Consider the following 23,927-nt stretch of genomic DNA (forward strand, 5'->3'; position numbering starts at 1 on the left):
CTTTAAAAATTCCAATCAAATTATTAATTATTCCTCATACAGCAATTGGACTTTACTATTAGGAGAATGCCCGGGAGCAGGAGCTTGTGCAAAGGCAGAGCAGTAGCAGGATAGAATCTGAAGCCTTTCCATCCCCTGCTGTCATCCTCCCCTGTCCCTGCCCTGCTGAGGTGACACGGGGAGGTGACAATTGACTGTCCCACTGCTGTCAGTCCTGCTGGGATCCAGCCCTCAGACAGAACTCTGCCCACTGCACAGGTAACACCACCCTCACACCACAGAGCAGCCCCTGCAGCACACAGGTGCCCCTGACACCCACCCAGAGCACAGAACTGACCCTTTGTACCTCACACCCCCCAAGTCCCCTTCCCCAGACCCCCAGCCCCCTCCTGCCCCCACGTGCAAACCGCAGAGGCAGCTCTGAGTTCCGTTTTTATGGTTACATTCCTCATCTGTCTCACTAAACACACATTCTGTAATTACTGTTCACTGCAGATTTATGAGCAAGCTTTACTGGTCATTATTAGATGTGCTTTGCTGTTTGAATGACATCTCAGCTCTATGAGCACAGAGAGTCAGGGGAGCCCAGGCTTTGCCAAAATATTGTTACCAGCAACATCCCTGCTCCTCCAGAGCTGGCTCATCCCCCCTGCTTAAAGCCAGGATGGAAACTTGTCTTTTAAACCAGCACAACAGGAAGATCCTCTCACAAAGTTCCTGGCCAGAAATACAGCATTTGTAGCCCCAAAAGCTGCCTACCTTGTGGTTCTGGTAGGAGGTGACAGAAATGAAGGAGGTCTCTGGGAAGACGTGGGTGCAGAAAGCCGTGTTCTTGGAGCCGAAGGCGTTGTTCTCGTCCGCCTTCACAATGTGCAGCCGGGGCTGGTATTTGTGCATTGAATTAAGGATGATCTGAAAAACAATTGATGCCAAAGTGAGAAGTCCATTCAAAAAAGAAAAGAGACAAGCCATGGCTGTTGGACACTTTGCAGCAGGACCCAAAGCCCGGCAGAGCTCAGCTTTAGCTTCGCTTGTGAGTTAGAAAGGAAAATTTACATTCTAGAAATGCACATGGACCAAGACACAAAAGGTATCTGCAGCTCTGGCAAGCAGAGCTGAACTTAAAGCTTTCCTGGTAAACCCTCATTTTCCATTGCTATTGGATAGAATCAGTCTGGGTGGAAAAAATGTCATAATTTTTTTTTTCCCCAGCTCACGCCGAAGCTGTACAATATATAATTCACCAGCAGCCTGGCCTGTAAAGATTCCTAATAAATGCTTTACTGAGCTGAAAAATACACAGTTTAGCAGAGGAAAAAAAAACCAACACAGAAACCACAGGGGGAAAAAAAGCTAGAAAGCTATTTTTCTTTTATCTGCTGGTAAAAAAAAAAAACAAAACCCAAAAACCTACAAAGCAGCAGATTGGTTTTTCCTGCTGTTTGTGGAGTAGCTGAGTGTGGGTGGCTGGTCCAGGCACCTCTCCCCTCCTCGAGTCTTGGCCAGTGAAAGGCAGGACCAGCACCAGCCAAAGGATTTTTTATGGAGGGTGCCAGGGGGTTGGGGAAGGGCTGAGGTCCAGCAGGGATCACAGCCTGGCTCCAGTAAAGGGTTTTTTGGTGGAGCTTTGTTGGCCTGAGAGAGGCTGCCCAGGCTCATCCCATTGCAGCACTGAGATTCCACAAAGCAGGGATGTGCCCAGACACTGCAGAAGAAAATGGCTTCAAGAAATGGAATTTCTTTTAAGAAGTGGGATGGTTTTTGTAAAAAGCCTTTATTCCTTTTACTGGGCAAAGAAGAAATACTGCTGCCTTGTTTTCTCAGCATAATCCTTTCCAATCTCCTCCTTCCGCTCCCAAATGGGCTCATTGAGCCCAGCTGCTCCTGGGGGAGAGGAATTCCAGCCAGACTGTCACCCCTGGGGTGCCCAAAGCCCAGGGCAGGGACAGGGACAGGCCCAAGGAGGGGACACTGTGATGGGTGGGGTCTCCCACTGGTGGTGGATGGATGGATGGATGGATGGATGGATGGATGGATGGATGGATGGATGGATGTGCACACTGCAGCACAGCAGCATCATTTCACACTAATTAGCCAGTTTTAAATGAGAATTACCAAGAAGCAGAAGGTTTTTGCTCTGTGATTGCTCTGTGTGTTCAGAAACCCTTTCTTGTCCATGACTGCCATGTCCAGGAGAGCTCAGAGCAGCAGCTCCAGGTGCTCCAGCTGGGATGGGAGGCAGTGCATGGAGCTCGTGCTCTCCAAACCCCCTCATCTGCTGCAGGTCCCCCTGCCCACAGTAGCTGCTGCATTATGCACCACTTAAATGCAATTTTTACTGTTGACGTTTTCCAGACAACCCTCCCTGCTCCCCAAGAGAGAGAATGAGGAATTTTTGGCATTTTATCAGCTTTGCATCAAGCCTCTGAACCACTTTGTGGCTGTTGATGTGCAGGGTGTAGATCTGAGAGGGTCGGCTCAGGTTTTGGGCTGCTTTCATGTATCAGCCACTCGTAAAACAAAGTAACACCCAAGGGACAGGACTTTCATAAAAGAAGGGACATTTCAATTTTCAGTAATTAAGAGTTGAGGCATGCTGATAAATAATGGCTGTCTGGAGCAAAAGCTGGGGTTTGTTGAGCTCTCCTCACTGTCTGAACCACACTGCCCAGCACGGGTGACTTTTCCCCAGAGCCAGAGCAACTCAGCTTCAGGATGAAGAAAACAACTTTAAACTGAGATTTCTAAAGGGAAAATTAGGAGTTCAAGTTTTGATACACCCTGCATGAATAGCCTGTGTTCCCCCTCCAAAGCAGGATCCACTGGGCTATAATGACCCCTTTAAAAAGATAAATGCATTTTTAATAACATCTTCAAAGTCAAGGAGCCCAAACTATTTCCAAAATGAACAAATGAACTTCTTGGAGCCTGACAGAAAAACTCAGGAAAGGATTTCTGACAGATGCTCAAGGTTTCAGTTGTGGCTGCAGATCTGCCTGGAGGTTCATCATGAAAAAAGCCCTAAATGGCCTAATTTTGCCACTGCATTTACAAGTTTGGGCATTTCTGTCCCTTGCACAAAAAGTGAATATTTGCTCACCTGTCTCAGTGTAATTCCTGTTGCAATTTGAGTGTGTGGCTCCCCACCAGCTGCAGAGGGGATTTCCCACATCCTTTTGGGGGTCAGCAACCACTCTCTGCATAAAACCAGCATTTTACTGAAGAACAAGAACTCCTGCACAGAGGCTGTGTCTGCACACAAATCCTCCTTACCTGTGCTTTGTGTAAACCCTGAGCATTCAAAATCCTTACAAGCCACCCCAAAAACAACCTTTAGCCACAAAAACACCGAGTCTGTGCAAAGTGAAATGCCAACAATTCAGGCTAAATAGTTTTCAAGGCTGCTTTGGAAAGCTAAAAATACACAAAAGAAATGTAAATTCCACTCCAGTGACGAACATCAGTGGAAAGATTAGCTTCAAGAATTGTCTCAAAAATGAGAAGTATTTTAATTGATGGGACAGAGCACTGAGCAGTGATGTAGGAGCCCTTGGCCTCAAAGGTGATGCTAAAACAATAACTTGGTATTTTCCTGCACTTCCCTTTTTCATGGGGAGATTAATTCAAGGTCAGACACTGTCACACATATTTTTTAATTGTTTTTGTACAAAAAGTAGGTAGTTTGGGATAGGTTGGCAGGGACCCAGTGGTGGGGACCCTCCTAAACTGCACCAGGTGAGACCCAAAGAGCTCCTGGATATTTTGGGAAATGTTTTGCACCTCTTGCCTGCTCCCCCTGCCCCTGGAACTGCCTTGGTGCTGGCAGAGAAGCCAGAGCATCCCCAGGGTGATGCCACTGCTACTCTCTGCATGTCACACGTGCTGAGCAGACTGTGAGAGAGCCCAACCCCAAAGGCCAATGTGAGCTTACACAATCATCCTTCTCATTTTTATTTTTATTTTCATCCCCCTGTCTCCCTCCTTGTGCTGCTCACACACTTGCAGCTGGAACTTCAGCTGTTACAGAACTCAACGTCTCCATTTTTTTGGCATTCCCCAGTCAGCAAGAAATGTTTAAAAAAATGGTGTCATTTGCTCCTTTCATTTAATTTTACTTAGGAAAACAAACTCCTCTAACTTCTAATCTCTCACACTGCTGAGTAATGTCGGTTCCAGGGCCTGACTTTGCAGGATGGGACCCAAAGGCCACGAGCTGAGCTGGGGAAATGGTGCCACATTCCTTGTCACAAGGCAAACTGGCCTTGAAATCACCAGTAAAATGTATTTACTTTCATATGAAATTTGGGGAGTTGATTTAAGAGCTCCCTGTTTTGCCAAGGTATCAGATGTCAGATGATGCAGTGGTTGCTATGGCAACTCCCCTTTTTATATTGAATAGTAAATGGCTACGAAAAAGCCACATAATTTTATGGTTGCTCCCGAGGGATCACATAACTAATATAAAGTCTTGCATTTTAATATATTTTCTGCTTCTTTCTTCCTTCCCTCTATTCTTTCAAAGTGAAAAAACCTTTGAGCTGAGGCTGGCCCTGGTCCCACACTGGGACTTGGAGCTGGAGCATGATGGCCCAGCACAAAAACCTGACAGTCCAGTTTTTTTGCATGGAAAAAACGGTGTTTTAATCAAGGAGACTCTGCAGAGTCATCTCAATTAATATTTAGAGCATTTGGTGGTATAAACCATCCCAGACTGAAGGGGTTTTTAGGAGTGAATGGTTTGGAGATGCTCCATCAGCACTGGAGCTGACCCAGCTGTGCTGCCCGGGATGTGCCCAGGGGATTTGGGATCCCAGATCCCTCTTTTCCCTGCACCCACCTTGGGACTGCCAGGGACACCTCACCCCAAAGCCAGCATGAAAATCACACCAACATTTACAGTGGGAAAGACCCCTGAGATCACCCAGTTCAACCAAATAAAACATTCTATTCCCACGGGCTCTCCAGCAGCTAAAACACGAGCTCTGATATTCCCTGCATCCCATCCTATCGATTTTCCCTTCCCAGGGGAGGATTCCCCTCTCTCTGCCCCAAGGCAGGGACAGACCAGGCTCTTCCCAGCCAGTCCCAGCCCCGAGTGCAGCCAGGCTGCTCCTGCAGGGCTGCAGGGGAGCCTCCCAAACCCACACGTTTGCCCTGGCAATCAGCACAGCAGGGAATAAAAGAAAGGCTGGAAAATCTTGGGAAAAGGTTCAACATGAGCTCAGAAAAAAAGTTCCTTACGAGATGGCCAAAGCTGGGATTTCTGGGCTTTTTCTCCCTCGGTTCTTTTTCATCTCCCATCAGCTGGAATTCATCGGGACAGCTTTGGGGGGATCCCACCTCCACTCTGCCACGGGAGGGTTTTTGGGAATTCATCGGGACAGCTTTGGGGGGATCCCACCTCCACTCTGCCACGGGAGGGTTTTTGGGAATTCATCGGGACAGCTTTGGGGGGATCCCACCTCCACTCTGCCACGGGAGGGTTTTTGGGCAGGCCCCAGGTGTGACCCCACGCTGTCACCCTGAACAGCGACCTCCTTCCCTGTCCTTCTCCAGGCTGGCTCCCACTCCAAACCTGACCTTTTCAGGAGCTGATTCCAGTTAAACTTTACCAAAATCTGCTGCATCTGACTCACATAAACCAACGATGTAACAACAAAAGGGTTTAAGAGAGAGAAGTAAATCTTCTTTTCAACCACCAACCCCACTGGCCACTTCTTCCCCAGTATTGAAATGGAAACCCTGGATCCATCCCTCCCTGTGGAACACAGCTCTGCTCCTTTTTTTTTTCCCAGCAAACAATGTAAAATGTCACTCTGTAATTTATTTGGGCACCACTATTGCTCTGATTTCCTAAAAAAAATCTTTTCATGGATATTCTTTCAGCAGAAGGCTTAGTGATGCTCTGAAAATTTAGGGGCTGGACAAAAGGGTTTTTCCAAGGTTTAAATGGGCTGGGAAAAAAGGTGGTTTGGTATTGGGGAAAAATTACAGATATATATATATATATATATATATATATATATATATATATGAATTCTTATATATTTAAAAATAAATATAAATATGGATATAAGAAAAATAAATATTACATATATTCCTTATTACATATAAGAAACCATATATATTATTTTACAAACATATATATATATAAACCCCAAATGTTATACATTAAAATACAGGAAATTTTTAGCTGAAAATTGCTCTGAGCAGGACAAGAGGGGTGAGGCTGTGTCCTTTTTCCCCAGGCAGGATTTCCCCCAGGAGCTGCTGTGGCCCCATTCCTCCCTCCCTCCCTCCCTCTGGTGATCCCAGTGCCCGGGGTGGGGAAGCACATAAACCTCCCACCAGCACCCGAGAGGAAACTGCTTGGCCACAAGTCATAAAGCAAACAAATAAAAAAAAATTATGAATCAAAATTAGGGTTTTGCAAGATTAGCAGGACGTGGAGCTAATTAAAAGGGCCTGAGTGCGTCTGACGGGCACGGGCAGAAAAAGGCTGATTTAATTAATAGAAAAATGAAAAGGAAACCCCAGGACTAGGGGAAAAATTAAGGCTTTCAGTGATAATCAAATAAAACCAAGTGTGCAAATATTAAATCTGAAGAGAAATAACAAACTCATCAGCATTAATGAGTGAAGCCAGTAAACAGCAGATTTGGGGCAAGAAAAACAGGAATATCACTTCAAATGCTGTCATGAGTGACAGGCCATCTATAATATCCTGTAGCTTTAAACCTCACTTGGTTACATCCCAGAAACTAAAATAAAAGCTTTAATTTAAAAGCAGATAAAGTAATTATGGCAATTAAAAGGCACCACCAGCAGCCCAGGAGTGAGGCAGGTACAGAGTTTGTAACACAAGCAAGCTCAGAAGTGCTGTGTTGTGGGCAATTAAATTAAATATCTACTTTTATTTGTCACAACCTCCACTCCTAATCTCCATTTATTACTTGCCTCCTTTGTTAATTAGTTTGTTTCCCTGCAGGAATACCTTTATATATTCTAGAATCTACTTATATATTCTTTATATTCCAATTTTTTTTTCATTTCCAATCGATCTGGTCCCAGTCAGAACCTCTCAAGAATACTGATGTGATGCTTTTGCCCTTTCCAAGCTGGCCTGGCTGCAGGAGCTGAGTCCTCTGGCAGAGAGGTTTAATTTCAGTGGAGTCACTGACAACAACAGCACAAACCCCTCCTGGGATGCTCTCACTCCTCTCCCATTTTCCTAATGTGACTCTGAGTGCTCACAGCCTGCCTAAATCCAGGGAAGAGAGGCTTGGGCTAAGGCTGGAATGTTTTCTCCCAGCTGCCATCCAGCTCATCCCTAACACCTCTGGGTACTGCAGACCCCATTCCTCACTCCTCAGGAGAAGGATCCTGGGCTCCTGAGCTGCCAGCACTTGTCTGCAGCCACCACTCATGGCCTGTGCCCCACAGGGCTCCCCATATCCTCCCTCCAGCCCCAGTGCCCCACAGGGCTCCCCATGTCCTCCCTCCAGCCCCAGTGCCCCACAGGGCTCCCCATGTCCTCCCTCCAGCCCCAGTGCCCCACAGGGCTCCCCATATCCTCCCTCCAGCCCCAGTGCCCCACAGGGCTCCCCATGTCCTCCCTCCAGCCCCAGTGCCCCACAGGGCTCCCCATGTCCTCCCCCCAGCCCCAGTGCCCCACAGGGCTCCCCATGTCCTCCCTACAGCCCCTGTGCCCCACAGGGCTCCCCATGTTCTCCCTACAGCCCCTGTGCCCCACAGGGCTCCCCATATCCTCCCCCCAGCCCCAGTGCCCCACAGGGCTCCCCATGTCCTCCCTACAGCCCCAGTGCCCCACAGGGCTCCCCATGTCCTCCTTTCAGCCCCTGTGCCCCACAGGGCTCCCCATGTCCTCCCTACAGCCCCAGTGCCCCACAGGGCTCCCCATATCCTCCCTACAGCCCCACTGCAGCTCTGAGCCACCCCCTCATGGCCCTTCAGCCTCACACCCCACCTGAGCATCCCTCACCTGCCAGGGCCAGGAGCTGACCCAGATCAGGATGATCTCATGGGCACCTTCCACCCCACTGTTTATGTACTTTAAACCTCTGGAGAAAGTGGAATTCCCTTCCTGAGGATTTATCACTGTGCAGACACACACTTGCTATTTTGCCATATTGCCCTGAATCAGCTTTCTAAAGAAATACAGGAGTTGTGTTCCCCTTTCCAACAGAGAGGGGATTTTTGTGCATCCTCTGCACCTGAGATTAGCACAAAATAACCTGGAGTGATGGAGTCATTCCCATTTTTCACCTGGAAAACACTGCCAGGTATTTCCCAGGCAGCATACACTGGGAATGGGTAAGGGATGTGCCACCCTTGCTGGCACAAGATTATTTTCACCTCTGCAAATGCCCTGTTACTCCCATGGCATCAGAGAGCAAAGCACCAGCCCTGCCAGAATCCCTCGTGCTCAGAATCACTCACCAGCCCCATGTAAATCAGAGGCTCTATCAGGTTGATTATCTCTGCATGTAATGCTTTGAAAATACATAAATTCAGATTTCACTCTAAGCATAGGTGGCTTACAGTGCTTTCTTTGGGATCAGATAGACCTCACTGTAGCTGAACATTACAGTGGCTGCTGATTTCTTAATCCATTTCCAACATGAACGTTCCTCAGTTGTTAAGCCTGGTGTGAAAGAAGCCTTTCATGGATGAAAAATCCCCCCGGAGCAAAATACACAGCCCACGTTTTCAGGCTGTGCTGTGTGAGCTGGGCACAGGCTTACCTGCCACAAAACCTGCTCAGCCACGGGGGTTTGAGGCAGATTACAGAGCTCTGAATTTGTTCTGATATAAAACCTGCTCAGTTTTACGTGTCTGCATTGACAAATGCCTCCCATGCCCCTGACTGTAACTAATAATTTACCACAACAGATAACGGGCAGGGCAAGCAGCAGCAGTGAGGTTTGTGAGGCTGCAGAGAGAGGGCTGGGTGTCAGAGAGTGAGGCTTTCCCACATCCCCAGCACGGTAAATGATCTCCAGTCTAATTCCATGGATTGCAGCAAAGGCTTCAACTCCACAGTTCATTAATTAAGATGTTTAACTTACTTACTTTAAGCCTCAAAAGTGCCTCTGTTTCTTATGATCACCACGGGGCTGCTCATCCCTGATATTGAGCAGCTATTACAGTGCACAGTCAGGGCATGGCTGGATAAATGGGTTCATTTATTGATGAAATCCTGTGAAATTTCTGCTGCCTGTGTTTCAGGTGAGGTCCCTGGCTCAGAGGAGCTGCATCCCATGTAGGGATGGGGACACTGCAGAGGGTGCCAGGGTGGGTGAGCCAGCATAGCTCTGCCTGGGCAGCTGCCCACACACCCAAAAATGCCCCAGCCAAGGCTGCAGAAATCCTCACTCCTCATGGTTTTGAGGTTTGGAGGAAATCAAAGACAAAAGGAAACGCAGGCAGGCTCCACTGGCGCATGGGAAGGCAAACAAACCCTGTGGCTTTTCTGACTTGTTTTTTTAGGGAGCTTTAAGAAAGTGTTTGCAGTCACTGGGAACAAATTCCTAGAAATGAGAAGCTGTTATTATTCCTAACGTAATGCCTTCGTGGGACAGGCCCTGCAACAGCAGAACTGCTCTCAGCCTGAGCTGGTGGAAGCCTTCTCCTTCTCCTGGTGCAGAGTCCAGCTCTCCTCCACGTGCACCACAAAGGGTGGAGCACCACTAAAGCAGATTATTAATTTAGAAGCCTAACAAGGAGCTGGCTGAGGACAGGTTCATTTAGCCTGGCAGGTTGTCAGTGCCTGAACAGAGCAGCAAAGCAGGCACGTTCAAATAGATTCTTTCAGGCATTTTCCCATTAACGTGAGAGGGAAGGTGCTGGGCTGTGGTACATGGCCTGAGAGCACTGAGCAGGGCTCATCTGGAGCCACAGCATGGTGGATATTACCCCAAAACCCAAACCACTGTCTCACTAGGGAAAAGACAAGCAGGCTGTTCACTGGAAAGGAGGAGGGGGTTAAAATCTTCCCTGTTAAAATGCAGCGCTAAAATCTCAGTTAAAAAATGACAAAGTCAGGAAAAGCAAACGTTTAAAGTTGCAAAACCAACACGGCACATCCTGTTTGTTTTACAGCCACATCGCACATCCTGCATGTTTTATGGTTTACATTTTACAGCATAAACAGTCATATATTAAGCTGCAGAGTTAACCAAGAGAAAAACACAGAGTGAAAAAATGCCACGTGCAAAGCCAGCGGCTCGGGATGGCTGTGGCAGCCAAACGGTGGCAGGGGTGGCTTCGTGTCACTGTTACTGAGAGAGCCCTGACACAGTTGTTTCATTTCATTTCCTTGGTGCTTCCCCCCTTCAGGGGAGCAGAGATGGGCTGTGATTAATAACAGCAGCATTAAAGGGTGCCGGGGAGCCTTTGAAGCTCACACATGTCTCAGTGGGGTCAGTAGGGTGGGGAGGGGGTCAGGGCCCAGCACGGGGCTGGGTTATCACTGAGTCCCTGCCAGGGCCTGGCTTTTGGAGGCTCAAAATCCGCAAAAAATTACAAACACTGGCAAAAATTCTGGATTTTTAGCAGTGTTTTAAGCTGGTGGGGTTCTCCTGCCTCTGGAGTCAACCCCCTAAAGCTCCAGCTGATTTAGCTGTGCCAGAATCACACTTTCTGGACAGCTTTTGGAGGCATCAGGACATTGACTCCAAGTGAAAAGCTGTTCTTTAGAGGCTTGATGCACAATCATTTTAAGCAAGACAGATACATCCCTTCCCACTCTGCACCCTTCTCACAGTCCTCCCTTGCTGCTTCTTAAAACACCATCAGGTTAAAACCCACATTTGAAGACACAAATTAGATTTTCTTACCTTTGGTACAAGGAGAAAATGATGGCACTAAACCTAGAAGGATTTTAAACTCTCTCTTCCCTTCCTCTCACCAAGGATGGTTTATTTTTATGTGACTTTCAGCTCAAATTGTGCAAACCAGACAGGTCTGTGTTTTTATATGCAGTATTTGAGCACTCACTCTCCTGACAGGCTGCAAGGGCCCTTGGTCTGAGTTATTAAATGCACTGGGGAAGATAACTGTGTGCTCCCCACCTCTGTATTCCCAATACACATAAATAAAGATTCTCCAAATAAAATACTTAATCTTTTTTTAGGGCTGCCAAAGCCAGCTTGGAAAATCAGGAGTTTATGCAACCTGCTTCTGTGAGCTGCATGTACCACGTGCCAGGCTGAAAAATCTCACAGCGCTGCCCGGAAAGTTCCTGGGCACAAAAGAAAACCTCAGTGGCATCTAGCAGGACACAGCTGAGCCAGTCATGGCTGCATTTCCAAGAGCAGGGGAAGCACACAGACCCCCTCCCTTTGCTTTAAACACTCCCCCCGAGCACAAAATAATGCTGTTCCTTATTATTAAATTAACAATTATTAACTGTGACATCCCACCCAGCATCCCAGACACGAACTCAGCATTACAGGCCCACCTCCACCCAAAGCCCTTGCAGAATGTCTCTCTTACGTGTCCAAAGGGATCCAGGTGGTTGTTGGTGAGTTTGAGCTTCTGGAAGGACACCAGCTGCCGCATCCAGTGGGCTCCCGTGGCCGGGGAGTCGGGGTGCACGTACAGCCTGCCCGGCATGGCCGGCTCGGCCTTCCCAGCCACCATCCTGACAACAGAGGGGACAGATGGCATCACCCTGGCACAGCCTGCACGTGGAAGAGCTTGGACTCCTCCCTACAACCCTCCTGCCAGCCCTGGGGGGATGCAGTGGGACATGGGGACTCAGGGAGGCTCCTGCTGCTCATGGGGGGTTTTGGGATCCTTGTTTCAGCATCACAGGCTGGCAGAGTAACCCCATCCCCACTCCCACGTGGGATTTCCTTGGGACAGTGTCTCTACATGAGCACTGTGGAGACACTTTTCAAGGAGGAAGACTTGTGTGGGTTTTTTGGAAGCCTTCAAAGACCCTTCTGCAAAGGCAGATGGCCCTGCACAGGAGGAAGTACCTGTGGGCAGGAGTAGAACTGGTGTGGCTGCACCCTTCACAGCCAGGCAGGGCTCCCACAGCCTGTCCCAGTGGGAAGGGGCTGCTTCCCACTCTGGCCCAGCACCCTTCTGCAGCTCCCCTTGCCCCACACCACCACCAGCTCTCATGGACACAAGGCCCAGGCATGAGACATCATTTAATGGCAACGCCCTCATTACTCCACATTGTTCTCCTCTTATAAAACCCCGATAAAAGCAATATTACCAAAAACAACAGAAACTTTCCAGCAGCAATAAAAGGAAAAGGGGAAACAGCTCTAGGGCTGGCAAAACCTAAATTAAACAGAGTTAAGAACTATCCATCATCTCGTGTTTAATGTCTGAAACACACAAAGTGGCCACCATGGTGCAGAGACCCTCAGTCCACTCCTCTTACCCAGCGGCATTCCGGGACAAAAGCACACGGAAAAGGGATTTTTTTTTTTTTTTAAACTGGAGCAGCCCTAATGTGCAAGTAAATAATTTCTGCTTTCTGGGATGTCACTGGGCTCGTTCCCTGTGAAATTTTCCATTGCTTTTCACCAGGCAGCAGCCAGTGGAAGGGTTTGGGGAAACCACAGCGAATAGTGGCAGTGAGGGAGGCTGCCGGGCATTTTGTGGGGGGGGAAATCAAAAGAGAAAACAACATGTTTCCTTTGTCAGAGAGCAAAAATCCCAGCTGCCTCTCGGGTAAGTAACTTTGCTTGGAAAGGCACAGGGAAAGGAAGAATAACAGAAGAGAATCAGGGCTCTGAGTAAACCATCCCATATTTCGCTTTATAGCTGCTCTCCTGAAAGCAAAATATTACTATAGAAGAAAGGAATTTAAAACTTTTCTCGAGTCACAGAGAGACCTAATTTTGAGGGCCAAAATGGACCATTAGATCATCCTGTGTAGCCTCTGGTACAAGGCAGGCTTTACCCTCCTACACTGCACATGGCCAGATAACCCATGCTTGGCCTAAAGCATCCTCTCCAAGAAAACTCCCCAGCCTACAACACTTTGGGATGGACAAGTCACCACCCCCAGCAGCACTTTTTTCCAATTAACCACCCAGCCTGTTAAAAATATTTCATTTTATATTTGTCTGGTTTAAACTTCCAGCCCTGGCTCTCGTGTTCATCCTTGCTGAGTTGGCATCCCTCCTGTGGGAAGGTGTTTCTGTTGGTTTCTAAGTTTGCACAACAAATGGTTGATCCAATAGCAAATTTCTTATGGAAAACCAGGCAAGCAGAAGTGTTGTCTTACCATTTGTTGTCACAGAATTTGTAGCGGTGGTCGTCAGCCGGGACGATGTCGATCAACAAAATGTACTTGGTCTTGGGGTTCATTCCAGTCACTTTGACCTTGTAACTGGGAAACATCCTCCTTAGGGAAAGCAGAGGGTTACCACGTTAGTGAGGAATGGAAGCACTGGAACTGATGGAAACTTGGAGCAGCAGCCCAAAAAGCAGATCCACCATCAGAGGGATTCACATGAGGACATTATTGGTTCTTGTTCATACCTGAATTAAACTCCTTCCACAATGTGTGCTGGTGCAAAAGTGGGCACTAATTTTGGTAAGGGTATAGGGAGGGGGTCTATGGGCCAGTGCCTGGAAAAGGAGGGTGCAGAGAGAGGTACGAGTTGGGGGTGAATACATCCCTGTTTGTGGGAGGCTTGGATAAGGAGCCCTCACTTCTACAGGAGGCTCTACCTGGCTTATGGCAGCATCAAAATTGCAGATTTCTTGCTGCTGTGGAAGTGTTTGAAAAGTCAGGAGACCTGACTACATTTCAGAGGAAACTGAGCACAGGCTTTGTCATTCACACAATCCCAATATCCACCAGGTCCCACCACTACTCCTGTGTTCCCTACAACAAACTGAGGACTGAGGATCCATAAAGACTGAGGGAGACAAAGGGTTAAACCCTGTGGTGGTGCAGACAGGCTCCTCTGGCCTTCCCTTTTCCCAAATTCACAGCACACCCATTAAACCTTGCTGGAGCCTGGAGCATGGCAGAACTTCCCACCAAAATGTGCCTGTCCCACTGGCTTCAGCAACCAGCACCCAACTAGAGCATCCCATAAACCAGTGCATCACCAGAGAACATTTACATGTCTGACAGACCTCAAGAGCCTTTGTAATGTTAAATAAGACCTTTTTATAAAGCTATGTGGCTGTGAAAACAGCAGATTCCATCACAGTCCAGCCTTGCAATCCAAAGGAGAGGGCCCTAATGGATCCTGACACTGCCATGGGCTTCCCAATCCCTCGAGGCCGTGTCAGCAGCCAGGATTTGCAGGATTAGGCACTTCACATCCTCAGAATAACTATTTTCTTGGCTCCATCTTCCCCACCTCCTCCTCATCCAGTAAAAACACCCAAGTCAATAGAGCAAACTGGCTCACCACAGCCCTCCAGCCAGGACACAAAGTTCTCCTTCCCGTCAGCACAAGGGGATGGAGGATGAGAATTGCCACATCCTGGACTCGTTCTAATTACGTGAATTAAGATGGGCCCAAATCCTGATGTCATTTCTCTGTCAGACATCAAGGCCACTTTGTCCCCCACTTTATCCCTCTTTTCCTGAGCTGGTCCAAGTCTGCAGCACCATTTTGTCGCAGCTTGGGGAGAAGGCAACAAAATGGGCCCTGTTCAAAATCGTTTCAATTGACTCTTTTAACCACCCTGCATAAATTCCAGATGTTTACCATGTAATTAGCCCAGACTAAAAAGGGGTGGTTTAGCAATGTCCCTCTTTGATTTTCATTCATAAACTCTGCACTCCTCTTAACCTTGTCCTCCTACAGGTAAGCACCTGGGTAAATACAGTAGGACATTTCAATTTGTGAATACACAGACCAATTCACACATTGAAAAAAATTGTATAAGGAATCCAATCTGAATGCCAAGATTTTTTTTTTTAATTAGGCCTTAAAATGGCATTTAAAAATGAAAGAAAAAAGAAAAAAAGAGAGGATAAAATTATTAAAAACCAGTAATGAGATGGACAGAGTTTGACAGTTTGTTATACCTGCACTGGGGATTTTTATAACATTGAGCTTCTGAATTTCTTTTTCCCTCAATCATTTCATTTACTGTAGAACATCCAAGCTGCTAAAGTAGCTGAACTGATATATTGTAAATGTTAAGTGCTTTTTTAATGGCATTTAAAATTAAGCTTCAGCATATGGAGTTCATATAGCATGGACATGCCTGAGTTTATAATGTTCTTTAGTATAGCCCTCTAAAATAAATACAAAGAGCCAAAGTACTACTATAATATATACAGCTGAAATTCTTTAAGGATAACAAATGGGGACTCACATCTGATTGAAGGTGTTGCTTAACTTGCAAACCACTCACTATCTCGCAGTGGTAGCATTGTACTCAGCAGTCCACAGACCCAGCTACAACCAAGTTTGCCAACTCTCCACATTCTTTTCCAGGAAAACATGGGTAGATTTTAGTAATTTGGCTGTGCATGGACATTTCATCATTATTATTAGCTGCTGCATTTTGGCCTTAAAGAAAAAATATGCGACTTATGTGCCGTCCAGGGACTTGTCAGTTTAATTTTCTTAATGAAAACATATTTCTCAACCCCTTGGCAGAGGCTCGTTTAGTAAATATCTCTGCAATATGATACAAACATGGGTTGTGCATCTCTAATGGGAAGGCATGACAAACCCAAGAGCTGGGGCCAAGGAAATGCAGTCATACAGATTGAATTTAAAAAAAAAAAAAAAAAAAAAAAAAAAAAAAAAAAAGCAAGAGACATCACCTAATACCGTGTCCTGGCCCTTTCTGAATGTCCCGTTTGAAAGAAGGGAGCAGAAACCCACGGTGGAGCTGCACCAGCCCTGCCCGGGAGCGAGGCCATGCCTACAGTGGCTCTATAGAGCTCCCTGTCAGGCCTGGGAAGGGGCCAAAAACCTGCCTGCTTCCCCAAATTTACTACAGGTCAATGGAGCTACTCACAGGCACGAGGAGCTGCAGCTCAGCAGCAGCTTTGCACAAGCAGCCCCTCTGGCAGCGCTGTGCAGGCAGGAGCTCCGGGCGGATGGGCGGCTCCGCGGAGGATGCTCCGCTCCGGCCAGCTCCTGGACAATAGGTTGCTTCATCACCCATTGCTCGGGGACCGGCAGAGGCACAAGAATCACCCAGCGCTGCAATAAAACTTGCCAACGTCTTGCCAAGCTCTGGGAAAGCTCAGCTTTGGTGGGAGGTCTGAAGCAAGACCCGGGCAGATCCCTGTTTTATCCACCCTCCTTCCCTCACGGCGCCAAACCAGGGGAGAGCATTGCTGAGCAGAAACTGGGGACAAAAACTGGGAATCTGGGGCTTCCTGGGGAGTGTGTGCAAGCAGGAGACATCTGATCCTCAGGGCACCTCCTGTGCCAAGGGCAGCTGCAGCCCTGCCTGGGCAAGTGGGGCAGCTCGGTGAGGTTCAGTGCTGGGCACAAGTGCAGCACGGGTGCACCCAGCTCCCTGCTGAAGTTTGAGCCACCAGTACTCAGGATTGCAGCAATTCCTGGCCTCATCACCTTTTGTTAGACCCAAAACCTCTTTGGACACAGTGTCCACGGGCTGCAGCAAACGCCCTGGATGTGCCAATGACAACACCATCCCTGGGGTGGGGATGTCCAGCACTGGACCAATTTCCTTCTAATTTGTACTCCTTTTTTTTGAAAGCCACACCGGGTGTGTGTCCAACCCAGCAGCACACCTTAGGCAGAGGCAGCAGGGCCACTCAGGGGGCAGAGCCCACCAGCCACCAGCACCCCCACAGCTCCCCTGCCCACCCAGGGACGGGCCACGAGCCCTGGGAGCACCCGTGTGATGCACAAGGGTCTCAGCACGAGCAGCCAAGCACCAGCCCCAACAGCCTCGTCTGCAAAGCACCAAAATTGACAGGACTCCAGTTTTAGGCACATTTAAACCCATTCTCCCTCCCTTCAGCTCCAGCTGGAGCAGAAGGGACCATCCAGGCTCCTCAGCCCTATCCTGAGGGTCTCGTGTGCCCCTCAAAGCTCTCTGCTGGGTTTAGTGGCTCTGACAGGCACGTTCCTGTCCCACCCCTGCACTGGCAGGGACAAAGTGCTGCTGTGCCATGGCAGCAGCTCTCACTGCCCCTCACAGGGCAAAACTTAAGTCAGTTTTTATGTTCACAAAAGAAAGGCACCCTCAAAGAAAGCGATCATGGGGAGAAGGCCTCAGTGCCCCCTGTGTGAGCCGGACACCCCCTGTGGCATTAAAATCCCACAGTCACTGGGTGATGCCCTGGGGAGGGAAGAGGGGCTGAGCCTGGCACTGGGGACCGTGTCACCAGAGCTTGGCACCACACTGCCAGAGCCCCAGCTAAACCCTTCCCTGCAGATGAAATGTAGCAAAAACAGTAAAAGCCAGGAAAATAAACAAGCAGCACAATTCCACAGGCCTCCCAAGCTTCAAAGATGATGTGCTAGTGAATTATTTGTTCTGATAATGAAGCAGTCACTGCTTAGCTAAGTTTATGCTAGGCACATTTTATCTCTACATGATATTCACAAATTGTTTTAAAATGAACTGTTAGAATAAGCATCTCTTGTTTATTTATTTATACTATTACTATCCAATCCCCTTAACCGTGGAGCAGTTGCTGACATGGAGCCAAAGCTTCTATTATGTTCAAACAAAGTTTAATTGATGTGTAATTGGCTGGTTGGATTTGGAAGTGAGTGATAAGAGGAAAGCTTTGCTTTTCTTTGGGGCAGCAGTTCCCAGCCTTCCAGGCTCTCCAGGCTTGGCCTCTCTGTGGGCATCTCACGTGTGTTTTAATGCCCAGATGAGCAGGTCTGCTTGATCCTGGAGAGATGGGGGGCTGCAAAGCTCCCATGTCCAGCAAAATCTTATTTTTTGAGCTGAAGATGGCAAACCAGAAAAGTGGAGAGAATCAGAGCTGATTGAAGAGCTCAGATACCCATCTGAACAATGGCTGTGCCACACTGCACATCAGCAACAAACCCTCACTACCCTCCTGCTCACCAGGATTGAATCTGACCTGCACTCAGATGCCAACACCATTGCTGATATCCCTATGGATGCATTAGCTGGGAAGGGATGTCTCTGACCAGCACAGGGTAAGCAGGGAATTCAAGCAGTATTTCCATAGAGAAAAGTGCATGGAACCAGGACAGCCCAAGCCATGCCCTCACCAAAGGCTGTCAGTGCTCTCTGCAGCCCAGGGATTTATGTGGATTGGTGCTCACTGCATGTCCCTGAGATGTGAATGGTCCTTCAGACACTGCTGAGTGCTTCCTTCTGTCCTTTCAAGGGGGTAAAAACACCCCCAAGCACTTCAGCAGCTCAGCAGCTGAAATTCTACTTTTTAAGACAATAAGACAAAGGTTTCCAAAGACAGACAGAGATTTTACAATCCTTGCTTTTGGGATGGCCAAGTAAAACAGTGACTGGATTTTTGGAAGCTCCCATGCTGTGCTGCCTGTAGCAGATCAGGTTGTGAAAGGATCAGAAAACAACTGCTCACTCAACATCTTGGCTAACAAGCCATGCCATGGCTCAGCTGCCTGTTACCAAGGCAGGTGACACACCTGCGCCCCTGCTAACGACTAATGTGGCCCCAAATTCTTCTTGAGACTTGGCCATGGCTGCTTGAGGATGCTGCTTCTTGTCTTCATTGTTAAAAGAATGGTGTGCAGAGGCTTCAAGAACTATGTCTCCATTCTGATGACCTTTCTTCATTTTTTTCTAATTTCCTTTCTTTCGACAAGTATTTCTTCCACTGACTTAACGCATCTTTAAAAATAATATTCTCCAGGGCAGATTAAAACAAATTTGGGGATGTCAGCTGTTTCTTTTAGCCTTTTAAATGGCATTTCCTTTTTGATAGATTCTTGCTTTCAGAAAATACTTTAAAGAGATCAAAGAGTTTTTCAACAGGGTCCCATTTTCCCAGTGTATCCTAACCCTCAGTCCCTTATTTCTCTTATCACCCACGCCACTCCGTTATGACGCTCTGTATACAAAGTAAGAGCAGTTAACTTTGAAGTGCTGGATTAGCCCATGCCAGATCCTTGCCTCAGAATAACAAACAATACAGGTTCAACAGGAGTTCTCATCAGTAGTTCATTTTTCAACCCCAAATTCACTGTCACTAACACAAGCAACATTGAACTTTCAGTCTATGGGCAGATAGCAGAGATTTATCTGGTGGCAGGACCATGACCTAGTGATGAGAAGGTCAGACAGTTAAGGGATTTTTATATTTTGGAATGGCGAGGTTGTATTTTTTCCTTCTGGCTAGCACATCTAATTTTTAAATAAAACATTGTTTCTCACATACTTGAGAACTTGGTGAGCTGGATGGCTGCTTTCATGGTCTAGAAACATTTCCTTTCTTTGCCCCATGGTGACTTGAAGCACGGGTAGGCTCCTGGCCATGGGCTGCTTCTCTGGGCTTTCATTTTGCTGCAGCTGAAGTTGAGCAGAGAAGGTCCCCAACGTGCAGGAGGATGGGAGAGGTGGTGCCAGCAGCACCGGCAGCACAGCACAGCGGTGCCTCAGAGAGAACCTGGGCAAGAGCATGGTCACCAACAGCATTTCAGGGCAGGTTTGCTCCCTCTCCAGCCCAGCTCCCTCGGCAGTGGGCTGAGGGAGGAGCCGAGGCAGCCTTGGCACTGGTGGAGCCACAGCCCCGGTGCCCAGGAGCCTCTGAGGCAGCAGCAGAGCCCCAGCAATGGTTGGGACCTTCCCCATCTGATCTGGGCTTGACCAAAGCCTCCCCTCACCGTGCCACAGCTCCAGCACAAAGACAAGCAGGGAAAGCTCTGGGAACACCCTTAACTGTGAGCATCCCATGTCTTTAAAAAGCAGGGATGGCTGCTTGAAGAGAGAAGTGTGTTAGGAACCAGACTCCCATCCCTGCCCTCCTCGGCGTGCACAAGCTGTCTCCCTTGCCAAAGCTGTCGACAACTTCAGCAGCCCAGCCAAGAGCCATTGGAGCTCTCTCCTGCTTTTTCTCTAAAAGCAGGAGTTTGCCTGAACAGGATAATTCCAGGACCCCAAATTTAGGAGCAAGCAGATCAAACATTCCTCAAATATCTATTTTATTTCTATGTTTTAAATTGACGGCTCACATTCCTTCGTTGATCTCGGATATTAAGGTTTGCTTTTGGATCAAAAACCATCAGCAGAAATTCTTGTAACTGCCTCAAAAGATTCTGGACAAATATTTCCCTTTAATTGTAACGAGAACTGGGCATCCATATGCCCTACAGAGCCATGGAAAATTTAACTTTTAAAGGATTATTCACACAGGAAAGCTGCACCAGCTAAGCCAAAGCATTTATACTTCTTCAGACCTTGATGTCCTAAAAACTAGTTTTATTTTCGTTTGCTAGAGTTGATTAGGAACAGATTTTTTTAAAAAAACTGAAATAAGCCACTTATAAAATGAAACTTGAACATCTAAAGGGAATTTGGGTCTTTTCTGCACATGCAAGATGCTTTATCGATTCTACTTTTTTCCTCTGCAACATTTTCCTACATATGCTTCTTAAAACCTGCTACCATAGAGACCAAGGCTGGCTTTGTACCTGTGCACATCCTGCACTCCAGCCAAAACTCAATTTCAGTATCTCGAGTCTCCTGTTATGCCCCAGGGACACTTCTGCTACCACAGAGAAATGACACATTATTTTCTCTTCAGAAACTGCTCACAAAAATATGACCAGACATCCTGTGAACTGGCATTTTTTACTGATTAAATAAAAGCTTTATCAAATTGTTTATCCTTGGCAACACCTGGATAGAAATTACAATGCTGCAAAGACTGGCACCTTGGGAAAGAAACCCTAGGAAACAGCTAAAAAAATAATCTAACAGAAAGAAGAAATCCTGAGCCAGGAAAGTTGTGGAAGCAAAGATTAACTTCCAGCAGAAATAAAGTCTGAAAGACGAGATTTCACAAAGAATGGTTTGCCACGAGCTACAAAAAAAATCTACAATTGTTCAGTTAAATAATAGCACATAAAACCAAGAGGATGAAATCGGAAAGCCAGATTTATAATGAAGTCCCTCATTTGCTTTCTGCGTTCCCCACCCCTTGTACAATTTCACAAGTGTGGAATTGCTAAAATCCCGCAGGAAAGGTGTGCACCCTGCTAGGACAGAGCGATGCCCCCACAGCAGGGCGGCCAGAGGGGAGGAATCCAGATGTGCAGCTGCATCTGCATCCTCTAATACACCCTGTGCCCTTTATTAGCATCTAGATTGATTTGATTAAATTGATTTAATAGGATCTCACCGACCGGAACTTTTCAGTGGAGGTTTTTAGGGTATTTTTCGGTTCAGTGTTTTTTTCTGGGGGAAGGGATTTTTTGGTTGGTTGGTTTGGTTTTGGAGGGGTTTTCGTTTGTTTTAACACACACACACACATATATACATATACACGGGAAGGTTTGTGAACAATTATTTCCAAAACCAGGCGCTCACAGCTCGCTCATTCCCCCCATCCCTGGAAAGCGCCCCAGCCGCGCTGTGAGCAGGGATGGGAACCGGGATGCTGGAGCGGGGAGCAGGGACCGGGAGCGGCCGCCCCACCGGGGCTCCGCGGAGAGCGGCTGCTCAAACAGCAGGATTCCCTCTGCCTCCCGAAAAACCTGCCCTGCAAAACGCCCCTCGAGATGGGCAGTGCCTGAAGGGATCACCCGTGGCCGCTTTTCCTCTCGTTCCCCTCCGGTTCGGGCAGCCGCGGGTACCCAGCGCTCCGGGCAGCGCCCAGGACGGGGCGATCTCTGCACCGCAGACATTCAGCCCTTTAAAACCATCACCAGCTAATCCTCCGGAGGAGAAATCCGTAATTACAGCAAACCTCAAAGAGGAGGAAGGAGAGGAAGGCTCTGAGTGATGGAGCCGGCGCCCATCCTGCGGGCGCTGCCACGGGCGCTCCGAGGGATCCGAGCGCTTTTCTCCGAAGTTCAGGGAACTTTGCTAACATAAACTTTTTATCTTTTGATGATCCTTTTAATATAAAATAATCTCTTTTTTTCCCCTCCCACAATGAAGCAGTCGGACATTAAAAAGATAGCGAGTGCATTTTAAAGATGTTTCCACTTTATAAATCAAACTTTCTTGGCAACAACATGATTTCTATTTCAATGCTGAGCTTGCTGTGTTCTCCTAATATCTCCTACAGATCAGTCCTAAGAGGGAGTAATAATCCCCTAAAGTAATTCTCAACCCTAAATTCTCGATAATTTATAGTTGGCTCGTTCTGTGGAGCTCTACAAAGAACGAAACAAATGACTCCCCCTTTCCCCCCAACAAGTTATCAATATTTGCCTTGTTTATACAAAAAAAAGCTGTTTTACACCATTGCCATGGAATTAACGCTTCCGCTGAGCTTTACATTTCCTCTCCATTGAGTGAACTTGTCATTAAAGTCACTCTTTTTTTTTGTGTGTGTGTGTTGTTGTTTGAAATTTAAAAATCAGGCTTCCATTTCTTTTCGTTTGTGCCCCTTGAGGTCAGACAGACCTACATTTAAGTGATTTCAACTAACGGCATTCAGGGGCATCTCTGTGCCTGCTGGGAGGGGGATTAGAGTCCTGATTAGTGCCTGCAATTAGCCGCTTTCCCTCTTTCCACACCCCCCCAATGCTAAATGCAAGTGCACACAAATCTCCATTAACCATCGTTTTTTTAATTGGCTCAAGAGGAGGTTTATTATTGCGACTCTCTATTTAAATAGCCTGGGTAAAATAAAATCTGCATGAAGTAATAATTTTCATTTTGTCCTTTGCATGGGGATTAGCAGCAGATTGCAGCTCGTGGGCTGCCCCGCCCTCAGCACAGCCACGCGTGGCATCGCTATGAACCGGGACTCGAGGCACCACGGGGTTTAAGTTGTTCGATTTTTCATGCTAATTATTTTGTATATTTTTGCTGTCGGTGCTGCGGCAGAGCCCAGGCCGGGCCGTGGAACCGAGCCGGGTCCCGGCAGCGGCGGCACGGGGGCTGCGGGGCTGTGCCTCGCTGCTGAAAACACCGATAAGAGCCCTCGTCCTGTATTTGACACCATTTGCAGCTGAACCCAATGAAAAAAAAAAAAAAAAAAAAAAGGTTCTTTTGTTCCGTATTATTCACCAGCATTTCAGCCACTTCCTTAATTTTTTTTTTTTAATTCAAAACTGTTTATTAAAAAAAAATAATTCTTTTAGCTCGATGGCGCTGCACTGAATTTTGCCAATGGAGAATTTAGCTCGGGTAACGTAAAATACCCAAATTTTTGTATATCTTGTGGTCTATCCCCCATCCCACCTCCTGAAAGGTGCACTGCCAGCTCCACCGGACAAAGAATGTGGGACTGAGCCCTGTCCATATGGAGCTGTTTAAACAAGCCACGTTAAGACTTACAGAGAGATAACATGCACGTTTGGGATGCTTAGGGTCTAGAATTTGGTACAGATATTACACGTCTCCACACAGACACACTCAGATACTATAAATTAAGGGTGAAATATCTGAGGTCTTGATCCCCTCATCTGAGCCGACTTAGGGAGCAGACCCATCCAAATGAACCCGGCTCTTCCCAGCAGCAGACGCTGCAGAACAAGCCCTGAGATTTTATATGCCAAAATAAGGTGTGAAAAGGACAGAGTTACCTGCACCATCACTCCATAAACAGCCACATAGCAAATAAATGGAAGATTCCTGGGACATACACCCCTTCTCCAGGGGGAATAATGGGAATTTCTTGCTTATTAGAGTCTAACTTCCCCACACCGAGCAGCACTGCCGGGACGGAGGAAAGCAGAGGGAACGCGCTCATCAAACCCAAAAATCCAATGCCGAGGGTTGGGTTCTGGGTCTCACAGTGTGAGCAGCAAACAGGGGAGAAAAGTCACACACACACT

General features: G+C 47.4%; 1 protein-coding gene across 2 annotated transcripts in view; it reads right to left on the bottom strand.

Annotated features, from left to right (window-relative positions):
- Positions 1–23,927, bottom strand: part of TBX4 (T-box transcription factor 4) — a 34,971-nt gene that overhangs the window by 5,987 nt on the left and 5,057 nt on the right. For both annotated transcript variants that reach the window (XM_053961525.1, XM_053961526.1), the window contains exons 4-6: positions 13,274–13,393; positions 11,518–11,665; positions 760–912 (exon numbers count right to left, since the gene is read on the bottom strand). In XM_053961525.1, coding sequence (XP_053817500.1) covers positions 760–912; positions 11,518–11,665; positions 13,274–13,393 — 421 coding nt within the window. The remainder of the gene's footprint in view (positions 1–759; positions 913–11,517; positions 11,666–13,273; positions 13,394–23,927) is intronic.

The sequence above is a fragment of the Vidua chalybeata genome, chromosome 20 (assembly GCF_026979565.1).
Source record: "Vidua chalybeata isolate OUT-0048 chromosome 20, bVidCha1 merged haplotype, whole genome shotgun sequence".
NCBI classification, from domain to species: Eukaryota; Metazoa; Chordata; class Aves; order Passeriformes; family Viduidae; genus Vidua; species Vidua chalybeata.